This window comes from Zosterops lateralis, assembly GCF_965231275.1.
Source record: "Zosterops lateralis genome assembly, chromosome: 1".
NCBI lineage: Eukaryota > Metazoa > Chordata > Aves > Passeriformes > Zosteropidae > Zosterops > Zosterops lateralis.
The window spans coordinates 69,880,294-69,892,849 of NC_139762.1; the positions used below are offsets into that span (position 1 = coordinate 69,880,294).

The 12,556-nt window shown below is 39.5% G+C and overlaps 1 protein-coding gene across 4 annotated transcripts; it reads right to left on the reverse strand.

The window, feature by feature from the left end:
- Positions 1-3,212: 3,212 nt before the first annotated feature.
- On the reverse strand, positions 3,213-11,423 carry LOC310913425 (leukocyte elastase inhibitor-like). Of its 4 annotated transcripts, none has more exons than XM_083868838.1 (7): positions 11,345-11,423; positions 10,209-10,384; positions 8,037-8,174; positions 7,127-7,244; positions 6,362-6,504; positions 5,464-5,631; positions 3,213-4,728 (listed from the first exon to the last, which is right to left on the reverse strand). In XM_083868838.1, exons 2-7 carry the CDS (start codon positions 10,374-10,376, stop codon positions 4,327-4,329), a joined length of 1,137 nt encoding a protein of 378 aa, XP_083724964.1. In that variant the 5' UTR covers positions 10,377-10,384; positions 11,345-11,423; the 3' UTR covers positions 3,213-4,326. The 4 variants fall into 4 exon arrangements, with proteins under 4 accessions (XP_083724964.1, XP_083724965.1, XP_083724966.1 ...); XM_083868839.1 differs by having other exon boundaries at positions 11,353-11,422; XM_083868840.1 differs by lacking the exon at positions 11,345-11,423 and adding an exon at positions 11,251-11,339.
- Between the last annotated feature and the right edge of the window lie 1,133 nt (positions 11,424-12,556).

A 12,556-nucleotide genomic window follows, 5' to 3' on the forward strand; every position in this document is an offset into this window, starting at 1 on the left:
CTCTGAAGATCAGAAATGGTTATGGGTTGCATGCTGGTATAGGGATGTATTTATTTACTCTTCGGAGTGTAGGGCTTTAAGGAAATACCAAATATTGCAGTATCACTAGAAAATTTGGGTCCCGTGAGGAGGTAACAGTTGCTTCTGATGTAAACACCATAAAAATCCACCATGCCATGATCTCTTTTTCTCTTACAGAAGTTGTCCCACTAAGAAATAATGTAGATCACAAGAAAGGCCATGCCATAGCCATTCCATGTTGGGGAATTCAGTACTTTGAGAAACAAATTGTACTGATGTTAGTTGTTTCTTCCAATAGTAACATGCCCATGTGAAAGATACGGATAGCCACAACAGAAGTATTAATTAAATAATGCCCCAAATGAGTTCCATTGCAGAATTCTTTTAGAAAATTACTTAATAAATGTTGTTTTCATCATTTAGCTTGTTTGATTCTCACAGATAAAAACGTGGATGGTACAACTGGCAAGGAGTTGTCCGGGCTCTTATACTAAATATTTATGTGAAATCATTGCTTGTATTTTATTTTTCTTGTCCTGTTTTCCATGCACAAAGAGTTGAAACCCTCAGTTTAACCTCTGGACTTCATTGTTTTCCCTTTTCTGTGAGCATTTTGTCTCACGTTGAGAGAAAAGCACTTGACCAAAATGATTGCATACCATTTTCCATGAAATGACTTCAAAATAGAAGTGTTTATACAAGCTGATTGTGTGAATTCCCGTCTATCCTGAAGATACAGTTTCTGGCTGCTGTGATGAATTCATTATCTGAATTGCCAGCAGCTAACTGGCATGTTCAGCATGTTTCCAGACAGGCTGCGCTCTCCAGGATTTTGGCTGTGGTTTTTGTCTTTTATTGTGACTAAGTAGTCTGGGATTGTGTAGGCCTCTTAATGAATATGACTAACAACATGCATTTAGATGGTACCATGAGATAATATGACAGAAATAGCGGTTCACTACAGGGGAAAAAAATATCAACAACAAAAACCTAACCAAAAAAAAAAAAAAAAGGAAACCCAAACCAAAAGTGGGGTTCTGACTTCAATTGTGCCCTTTTATCTCAGTAGGAGCAAGAGAACTGGACTGTTCTTATTGCTGTAATAAACCATAATAAATCAAGACAAACACCCATCTCCAAGGACTTGGCCAGGTTTATGCACTTCAAGAGAATTTTGGTCATATGTGGACACGTACAAAAGTTTAATAGCAAAAGTATAACTACACATGCTCTGAGTTAACACATCTGTGTAAATTTATCTCTAGTGAATTTATCTCTATTATCTCTATATTTATCTCTATTATTTATCTCTAGTGAATTTATCTCTAGTGAATTTATCTCTATTTATCTCACAGTTATCTCTGTGACGTAAAACACAGAGATAACTCTCTTCCTTATCCATACTGTGGTATGTACTTCCGAGGATGAGCAATTTCAACTGTATGAATCAGATAAAAAGCAGACAATTGGTGGTGGGTGGTGGTGGTTTTTCTATTTAACTTACAAAACCAAAGGCCTTTCCTAGGAAATCTGTTAGCAGCAGTACAAAGTCTGGATTACTCATCACAGCACAGTGGACAAATATTTCTCAGAATTTTGTCTTGTTATATAAAGGTTGGTCAGTTTAGGAGAGGCCAAAATGGAGGAGGAAATCCATCCACTGTAATCCTCTATTCCACTGGAAGAATCTCTCATGTTTGTCTACTCAAACCAGCAGCCTGTTGCAAATTGTTTTTGAACAGGGTACTCAAGGTGCCTAGAATTTACCATTTCTCTCCTAGGAAGTTTAACTGCAGTCAGGCTGACTTTTTAATGTTGCATTCCTAAGTGTTAATATAAACCAAAGGTTTTGCATTCAGTATTTTTTAATGCAGTGGGTGTCAATTTTTGACTGCTACTTTGCTCAAACTAAGGCTAAGCTCCTGATTTTATATTGAGACTTCTGATGTTTCAGTCTATCATCTTGTTTCTCTTTAACTTATTAAAATTACATCTTCTACCATTTTTCTCAGCTAAAACATCTTGTACTCAAAATTACTCTGCTTTTAACTTAGGCCTGTGTTCATTCAGTAGTTCTACAAACAAAATCCTTCTCAAGAGATAGTTGAAACAGCATATTATTATTTAGAAATGTGAATACAGACAGCATGCCAGTTTTCTCTGTTGGAGTCAGCCCTTGTCAGTCATTTGTTCTGAAAATGAAAAATACAGGAAAAAAAGCCAGGAGTATTAAGGAAAAACACAACCATCTTATTGTGGGACATAAATTATGGGAGGGGAATATTGGTCGGTAAAGTTGCTGGGGTTTTTTTAATGGTTGAATGTGAATCTGATTTTATTGAGATTCTTATTGCTGAGATTTTGTTTTGTGCACCTTGTTTGTAGAAAAACAAACTTTTCTCAATGTAATTGAGTTACAGTTCAGTTACTGAATGCTGATACCAACACAATAAATACAGACATCAGTCTCCTCATAATGCTACGCTGATTTCTACGATTATGCAAGGTTTTATCTTTCTTCTGATTTCCTGGTAATTGCTGCCCTAAAAGCCTTCCTCATGTATCTTGCACACATTGACTGAGTTTGTGCAAATAAAGATAAGGATGCAATTAAAATGGAGTTTTTGAGTCTTGCTTTGGCAAACCCCATCTATGGCAGCAGCATCATCTTTTTTTTACTAAAATGCTGAAACAAGGCCCAGAAACTCAGAACAAACACAACCTCAAAGTGTTCCAAATCTTTGCATGGGTTTTGTGCTAGTACTTTTTGTTTGCAAGGCATTTGGTTTTTGAAGCACTCAGTGCAGAGAGGACTGCATTCACATCTGCAGGCTGCAATACATGCTCTCCTTGGCAAACCCACCAGAGCCTTTGCAGCCAGGTATTGCAGACCAAGTGCTTGTGCCATTTCATAAAACCATGACTCCCCCTTGTTCCATGTGGGGGTGAGCAGCTCAGCTTACACTTCCAGGGGAAGCTGCTGGTTCATGCAATCATCTCCTCTATTGAGTAATTTGGTTTTCAGTATTTTGACCTACTCTGAATGACTTCAGGCAGCTGGTCACACCTGCTGTGCAACAGTGGTTTTCTTTGGATCTACTCTTCAGACAGTTATTTTAGTACTCTGAAATATTAAATTGCATGCAAAAACCTGCCATTTTGAACAAAAGTTTAAGTAAAAGACTTTTATTTGTTGCTTAAAGACAAAATTAAAATACCATTTGCAATTATATATATTACTGTGCCCCACTCAGAGCTGAAGTTGTACAGGTAAATGTTACAGTACCCAAGATACAAGTGAGAAACTTCAAAAAAATAAACACAGAACATGACAGTAGGTAATTACATTGTCTACCAGGAATAAGGCTTTGGTACAGTACCAGAGGTTTGTGCATAAAGAGGTAGCAGAAGTTAGCTCAGTAAATGTAGAATCCTTGTACATACAGAGAAATATCAGATATTTCTTGCAAATTATGCCCAGTCCTCCTCTGGGAAGCTGAAGTATCCTTTGGGAATGACATAGGTTCTGGCTAGAATCTAATGTCATATTGGCAGCTTCTGAACTTTCAAAAAGGCACCTGAAATCTCTAATCCCTGAAACATTTTCTCATAACATTTAATGTAATTTTTCAAAATCCTCTTTAAACACGTCAGCTAAAGTTCTTACTCATTTTTTCTCCTTCTCATTCAAAAGCTGTATTGCAATTTTTCTGGCCACTAGCTTCAAAGGGTTGCTTTTGTTTAAACAGCTTAATCCTTTCTCTATTAATAGATGTTTCTAAACAAATGTTATCTGACCTTCTATTTCATGACAGAACTGGGTAAACCCAGCTGTTTGAGACATGCCTTTTGGTGTCTAGAATGATTTTATTACAGTGTTTTTGTAAAGCAAGACTTTAGGGGAGGAATAGCTTTGCAAGAACAATCTAGTATTTATGCATAAGGAGTGACTGGATTATTAAGGAGTGACTGGTTATCCCAATGGGGAGCTGTAGACAGAAACACCCATGTGAGGATGCATAAAGGCTGATACTGTGCTTTAGGAAACATGCATTTCTTCCAAGAAAATTTATTTCTACTCCAAGATTTCTTCTCCCTACAGTCAAGATATTCCTTATTCAATTAAAGATGATATCAATCTTGAGAAAGAAGAATAAATTACTCCTCCTTTTCTCTAAGCTTGTTTTCATAGAAAGACAGAATCTCAGTCAAATTATTAGGAACTCATGACAGAAGGATTAACTCATTCAGGAACAAAGCTTTCATTAACAACAGCAGGAACTGCTGCAAATGCTAAGTTTTCTGTTATGGGGAAGCATATCTGCCCATGAAAAGTATGTTTTGTGTTGGGTTGTGGCGAATAAAGAAAAGGAAAGGATGGTCAGCATTAAAATCTTCTTCTATGATCATGCACAGCATAGCAAAACCAGCAGTGGCAGCTGCAGCTTCCGTGCCTTCCTCGTTCACTTCCACAAAAGCCTTGTGGACAACTTCAGAGAGGAAGAGGTCACGTGCCCCTGACATTCCTGACAAGTCAGCCTTGCCACTGTCAAATACATCCAGCAAGCCCATAGCAGCTAAATCTGATTTAAGGTCATAGCTTTCTTCCAGCTTAAACTTTGGCAAACGCACATGAACGTCAGCGGAATACAGATGCTCTGGACGTGTCCATTCCTGGAGCTTCTCTAAGGTAAGCTGCCTTTCCATCTAGAATTAAAAGGACAGAGAGCATGACTTATCACCAGTGTAGTATTTCATTTTTAGTAACGTTTATGAGGCTTTATTTATAGAACATTATACAACGGTAAAGCAGCTATGCAAAAATGTGAATACATCATGAACATCTTTGCTAGCTAAAGAGAGATCAAAAACATACTATTAAAATTCAGTGGAGTTAGTGCAGTTTTTACTTTACAAAGTAATGCAGACATTTGCTTCTTGCTGCAATCTACAGAAGGGAAAAACATGCACTAAGAGCAAGCCAGTCTTCTTACTGTTTAATCTAACTAAATGGAATTACCTAATTAAAAACAAGTAACAAAAATCATAATCAAAGAGCTCAAAGAAGCTGGTCATTTAATGGAAAACAGTCTCACTACTTTATGGTTAAGAAAAGGAAGACTTTCAAAGCTACTGAAAGACAAATTCTGTCATTAAAAACAAACAATTGACGTAAGTCAATTCTCACAGTTAATTCTGTTTTCAATCTCCATCATGGTTTCGTTCAGCAGAGGATACGTGAACACAAACTACAAAATCAGAACACAACTTCTCTTCCTGAAGCAGTACATCCATTTTTTCTTTATTGCTGTACTAGTAGAGAGTTGTCTAAAAATACACCAGATGGATCTGGTGCTCTGAGAACATGGGTTCACTAAGGCTTTAATTTTGAATGACTGAACTTAAAAACATGGAACAACTGCATTAGCTTAGATGGGTCACCTTCTGCAGTCCAGTGGAGTCCTCTTCAGTTTCATCAGGTAACAGGATGATCATACTAAGTTCTCTTTCCTCATAAGGCAGCTCTAAAACACGGATCTTCTCTTCGGGGAGGTATCCAAAATTAAATTTATTTTTCTGATACATCATTTTTACTGTCTTTCTTTCATTCTGGATGGATAAAAGATACCAAAGGTAACAGTTAAGGGAATACACATTTAAAGAACTGATAGGAAACAAGTAAGTTAAAATTGCATTTATGTACACACTTGTCCTCCAATATAGAACTGCTTTTTTCAGGCTTCTGACTGCCTGTTTAATAACAATTTCTTCTGAAAAGAAGAATTTCTTTTCAAAAGAAGTTGTTTTTTAATTCTTTCTGAAGAAATAAGTTTGAATTATATTTGGTTCTCCTTTGGCTCCTATAGCACAGTCCTCACAGAAACCAAAAGAGTTTCTTCAAATTGCTGTACAAAAATGTTAAGCCAACAAAGATCAACTCTGTTTAGCCTAAAGCAGATGACTGCATACAGTAACTTGTAAAGCTGTTAACATAAGCAGAATACAGAACAAGAAGATGGGGCTTAATCAAAATGTCTTGTCATTTTACAACTGCTTACCTAGCACCACAAACAGACACAGCTCATAAATGCTCATCTGCTGCAGACAGAAACCCTACTAGGTCCTAAACCATAGCTGAGAATTGTCACTAACACTATTCTAGTGAGTGAGAAAATAAAGAGCTTGCTGAATACAGAAAAATACCAAAATCCATTAAAAAATTTAAAATATTAATAAACTACTTTGTATTTCTTAATTATTTTATCTGTAAGCAAAGCTTCCCATTACCACCTATATTATTAGACCTTTTCATTAGACATGTCCTACGTGTCTGTATTACCTTATTTAACCGAAATGGTGCGTCAGTGGTTTCAGCTTCTTGAAATTTCTCAGCCCAGTTTGCTTTGAAATAAATAGCATTCACCAGGACCAGCTTGGTCATGCTATCAACTGAGCCTTCAGACAGCAGATCAGGGATTTTGCCTTCAGAGGCAGCAGAAAAAAGGGTTACAACAAAATTACGTAGTAAGTTGATGGTATATAAAATATACATTGAGAAACTGATGCCATGGAAATATTACAAATATAAAACCAATCTATTCCTGTAATAATGTGTCTCTCTACTTCACCATAGTTTTTCTTAATACATACTGCTAAAACTTTTGATATACAGTGATTTGATGAAAACATAATATTGTTAGTTAACTAACAATATTATGTCTTAGTAAACTGTCACATGCAACTCATCTACAAGAACTACAGAACATCCACACATTAAGGAATACTGAATTTAGAAATATATATACAATATATTTATATATATATGGACCAACACAGACAAAAACAAATTCTCCAGCTCATGAGTACATGTCCATGTTTAGGCATCTCTCCTGCACTCGTGGCCTGAACACAAAAACAGAATGGAAAACTCTCAGGGCTTATGGAACTGTTCAAACATCTTGCTTAGGTAATTTCTGGTTCTGTCCATACATCAAATGAGTATCCCAGAGCAGAATTAAATTGTTATAAAGACAGCAGAGAATAAAGCACATTTCTGCTCCCAAGATATGAAACACTGCCAGTTATGAACGAAAAAGTAACTTACCTTCAGTTTTCTCCTCGACCCACTGATTAATTTCTTTCCTGGCTTTATCACAAGCCTGAAGAAAATCAACTGTAGCCAAATCAGCCCCATATAATTTCCGTGTATTAGTCAAGAAATCCTAGATTTTAGAAGAATAAGAATAGCTTTCACTGCATGCAAATAAGAAAACATCTAATTATCAGGTATATAAGATGTATTCATATTGGCACAGCTCTGAGGTGGGGTTTTAACAGTGTTTCTTGGGGGAGTTCTGAAGTTAACAGGTTTTTTCCTCACACTTAGACTAAGTCTCATAGTATACCAGCTATGCCTAGAGCTGATGTGGTGCTTACTGCAGGTGGTGCAATATTTACCTCTCATTCTCCTGAAACAGGCTCAAGCACAGCTAGGATAAAACAAAACTCTCCAAAATAGCTGAAGAGGGACAAAAATAACAACCTATTCACACACAAAGTTGTAATTCATTGATGAAGAGACATGTTGTTAAAACATATTGGATATCCCCTCCCAAATAAATAGTGTTTTCAAAAATATTGAAGTTATGTGGTACTACTTGGATGAAAATCCTTAAAAGCTGATTGCACAGAAACAAAACTGGCTGCAACCTAAAAAGCTGGTTGCAACAGAGTGGGATGTCACAAGAGTTACTGTAAACTAAAAACACAGACGAGTGATTCTTCCCTTGAGGACAAGAACAGCAGAAGTGAAGAAGAGAAAAGGGTTTGCTGTGTTACACCCTTTAGGTGAGAGGCACAGATGGAAATGCACACAGCAAGTACGAAACACTTTTGTCAAATTCCCAGAAACCTTTAGAAATAGGCCTGGAAATAGTTCTACCTCATAAATACTCAGGTAGCTGCACTTTCCCCCCAGACTCCCCCACGTGCAATCCTGATGTGTCCCACTGTACCGGCAGAAAGCTGTAGGACTTCTCCCCGAAGAGCCGACTGGCCAGCCGTAAGAGATAGGGAGCATTGCTTCTGTTTATATCCATTGTCAGAGCCTGGAATCTTGAATGAACATCTTCAACTTTGTCAAGATGAAGCGTCTGAATAAAAAAAGAGTGAACTAGTTGCTGTTAATACTGTCTTAAAAGAACATACGGCGAATGTGTAGGGTAGGCCTGATGCAGCAGAGTAGGATCCAGTAGGTAGGCTGGAGAAAGAGAAAAGAAAAGGCTGGAAGCTGCTTAGAGACTCCTGTAAAACTCAAAGAATGAATCAAACTGACCCTCAGTGCTATGCTGCCCATGTCAGCCACTTGTATTGTGATACTGGTTTATACAGTCACAGCTGAAGCTCATGATCACAACCCCTAGTCCTGTCTGCATTTCTGTGGGCCTCTCCTCTGTGGACCACTGGGCCCAAGAACTTATTCCCACGTGAGGAATCAAAAAGAGAGATGATGCCATGGTGACTCTTTTGCTTTCTTGGTGCCCCTTTAACCCAAGGGAACCTGGGTTGTATATTTTCAGAATATACAATCAGCACTATCACAGGTGAGGTATTAAGAAAAATTAGAGCAATTATCTTTTTATAATTTTATGAAAATATAACTCCATAAATATATATGCACTTCATATATACTTATATATATATATATATGTATGTATGTGTGTGTGTGTATATATACATATATAAATAAAAGTATTAGCTTTAAGATTAAATGCATCATTGCAATATCTCTTTACCACTATCTCCTCTTCCAGAGGCAAGTTGGCTGGCAAAGATTTAAAGATATCACAGCAGAAGCTAGCAGACCTCATGGACAGGGAAGGCTACACCAAACCAGAGACACTCATATTCAAACTGAAACCATGTGTTCCCTGGTAGGGAAGACTGCTGTGAAGCAGTGACTGGATTCAAAGGAAAGCCTTCTCTCCCTCTCACTGGGTTTTTGGTCAGGCTTCACTGACCACCTCAGTGCAAGCTGTGCTGTACAGGCTGAGCAGGATGAATGGCTGAGCAGGAACATCACGGAGGCAACCTCACAATAGAATTATGATCCCGGAAACAAATTTTTGTGTCCATGCAAACATCTCTCAACAATTGCTAATCGCTACCTCTTTAATTAGCACTATGTCCATAAGTGAAGTATTATGGTATAGGAACATGCCCTGTTGAGAATGACTGTGTTGAAAGACATTTATTTTCCCCCCCAAGTTCCTTTTGCATGATTTCTGCTGTCAGTAGGTTTATCCTAGGTGGGGCTGTCAGTCTGATTACATGAAATATGTTCAAAGTCTGTTTGAACAAGCAGTGGGAGAGTAATTTTATTGAGTAAGCACAGCAACACTCAATAGTATAAAACAGTTCCTCCTAAAGTCCAGAATACAAAGGTGAAATTATTCATAGGCAAATTAATGATGATGACTGCAATGAGGAGACTCATACACCTTTTTACAGGTGTCAGCCTAACGAGAGTGCAAAAATAACAGTGACCGAGTCCCCTGCATGACAGAGGTTTCAGGAGAAACTAGCACACCCCTTTGGGCACCATTTTTGGAATTTATATGGAGGTTATTTTAAACTCTCCTACCTACCCTAAAGCTATGGTGAGGATAACTATGCAGGCTTAGCTCCTTCAGAGTGCCTGTTAGTGAGAGATTGATAATTACATCCCCATATATCATCCTAGCTGTAATACTTTAGATAGAAAACCATAAAATGATACTGTGGTTTTTACAAAAACACACATAATTATTAAAAATGAACTTACCATTGGTGATCTTGTATTATAAAGTAATAGTTTGTCAAAACGTTTCATGAAAACTCATAAAGCCTTGCTGCTGGAAGTTATATCAATTTAAAAGGAGACTGACTAATATCATTAGTTTCCTCTGCCAAGAATTAACAAGTGAAATTAAATGAGCAACAAGGGCCACAGAAAATATAGACAAAGGGGTCTCGAGCAGGGTAGGCAGAGGGTAATTAGCTGCAGAGTCTGAGGAAGACTCATTGTGCATGACAGAAATCTTGTCCTGAACAGATAAAAACACCCTCATTTAAACTTCCCTCCTCTAAAACACAACCCTTTTTATGTATATAAAATATAAAATTAATGACCATTTTATTTTACTAACCTTCAACACCTGGGCCTCTGTATTACCTTTGGCCCCCAAAAGGACCATGGCCAGAGCAGCAGAGATACTGACAGGGGAAAAGAAGACATTTCCTGTTGGGTTGGCCTCACCAAACCTTCTGAGCAGATCAAGTGCAAATCTGCTGTTGGCATTAGACAGGTTCTCCATGGTTATAGCTGAAAAATAAAACAATTGATAAGGACACTGGGAAACATTCTTCAAACACCTTGTCTAACCTTGTGTGACTCACACAGTAAAGACTGGATTAAACTGGATGCAGCTACTTACAGAAACACTAAGAATATCATCATCAGTGCAGCTTATTCTTTAAAAAATCAATCACATTGTAAAAGCAGGGGAATTTTTTTCCATGTTAATTGTGTATTCCAACGTTACTTATCATACTAGCTTTATAGACGTTATTTTTAAAAACTCCTTTCCTGCAGATGTGAAACGGGAAGTGTATGTGCTGGTAGGATTGCAAAAGTCCCTCAGCCCCACAGACCCAGCACAGCCCAGGGCTCTCCCTCCTGCAGCACTCCCTGTGCTCCTCTACAATGCACAGAGGGCATTCAAAGTATCTGCTCAGGCACCTCTCAGTAACCTGCCCGTCTTCATGCCAAGAATCCATGTCCCTGAGCGGTGTCAACGCTGCCAAAGCCTCCTGCTGGCCCAGCTCAGAGTCCGGCTGCCAGCGAGCCCGGAACAGCCCGAGTGTCTGCTTTTCCTCTCCTCCGCACCCAACCGCCTGGAGGAGTTTACACCAAAATTCGGGTGTTCCCTGCAGTCTGTCTACAGCAATTGCCAAATTATCACTATCGGCTTCCTCCGTGCCAGACAGACAGAACACCCGGCAGCTCCGCGACGTTCTTACCGAGCAGTAAGCTAAAGAAAGACCACCGACACCCCTCGAAATATCCAAACCCAGGCCCCAGGGCGTACTTTCACTTTCGTTTAGCTGACTGCGCAAGGCTTTCACCCAGCCCAGCTGTCAACAGAGCCCACCCCCGGAGCCCCAGAAGCGCCCCCGCCCCAGGCAGACCCTGCCGTGAGCCGGAGAGGAAAGATTTCCCCTTCTCCTCCCGTTACCGTCCCCTTCCCGTCGGATGCGCCAGGGGCAGGGGCGGAGACCCTACCTGCCTACCTGCCGGGCAGCGCGGAACCCAGCGGCATGGGATGGGATGGGATGGATCGGGAGGAGCCAGTGACACCGCGGGGACCCCGCCGGGGCGGGGCGGGGCGGGACGGCAGGTGGGGACCAACAGCCCCCACCTTGAGCCAGCGGTAAGACATACAGGTGGTTTAGACCCGAGGAGCAAGTACACCCTGGCTGCCCAGGGAGGCTTCTCTCTGCCTTCCGCCCTGTCTCTCTATTAACACTCATCTTATATAAACTTATTTCGCTGCCTTTTTTTTTTTTTTTTTTAATAAAGAAAGTAACTGCATGGGGAGTTTTCTTCGGTTTGGCACAATCTTTCTTCTCCATCAGTCCTTGGTCTGGCTCCCAGGATGTCCCCAACTATACTTACTGCCCATCCTGGTTTCAGGTGCATGGCACCAGCCCTTTAACTGGAGCATATGGCATGTGTCCTGGAGACAGAAGTGTTGGCTCTTGTCCCTCTCCCCTGCAAATAATGCTTTTGTCTGCTTCACCTGAGACAGCTGGGTTACTGTGCACTGAATAAAGGATAGAGCCACCTAGCACATTTTGGATAAAATCTACCAGGCCTTGGTCTGAACCTGTGCAAAAAAAGAAGAGAAAGCATTGCAGCCCTGCCCAGAAAAAATATTATCTAGGGACTCCTTAGCTATCCTTGGAAACACCCTGAAATCCTTTCAAGGCCAATCAATAATGCATGGCAACCCAAATAAATGCCTCGGATTTCCTATACAGAAAAATCCTGTGTTTAGTGGTGAACTCCAAGCAAGCAAAAAAGAACCTGATACTACAGGAAATATTTGGGTTTTTCAGAAAACTGCTTTTAAAATGCACTACTAATAGCAAAAAGAAACAGAAATCTATAGCTTTTACAGTTCCTTTAGTATTTCAAAATCAGAAAGTGCAAAAAATCCCTGTGTCAGGAAACCTGTATCAGCTTTGTCTTTGCTATTCTGCAGTTAAGGTAACATCCCGTGTTAAAGGACTAGAACAAGGTGACAGAGAATAACCACAACATCCCCTGTGGTGATGGTTCTCAACCCATAACACCCTCTAAAGACATGTGCTGCAAAAATATTCTTGATTAAGTGCTGGTCCAGTTGTTAGCCAAAAAAACCCACATCTATGCAGGATGCTAGCAATACCTGGAACAGGAAAACTCCTTTCAGCTCCAGGCAATGGATCGAGG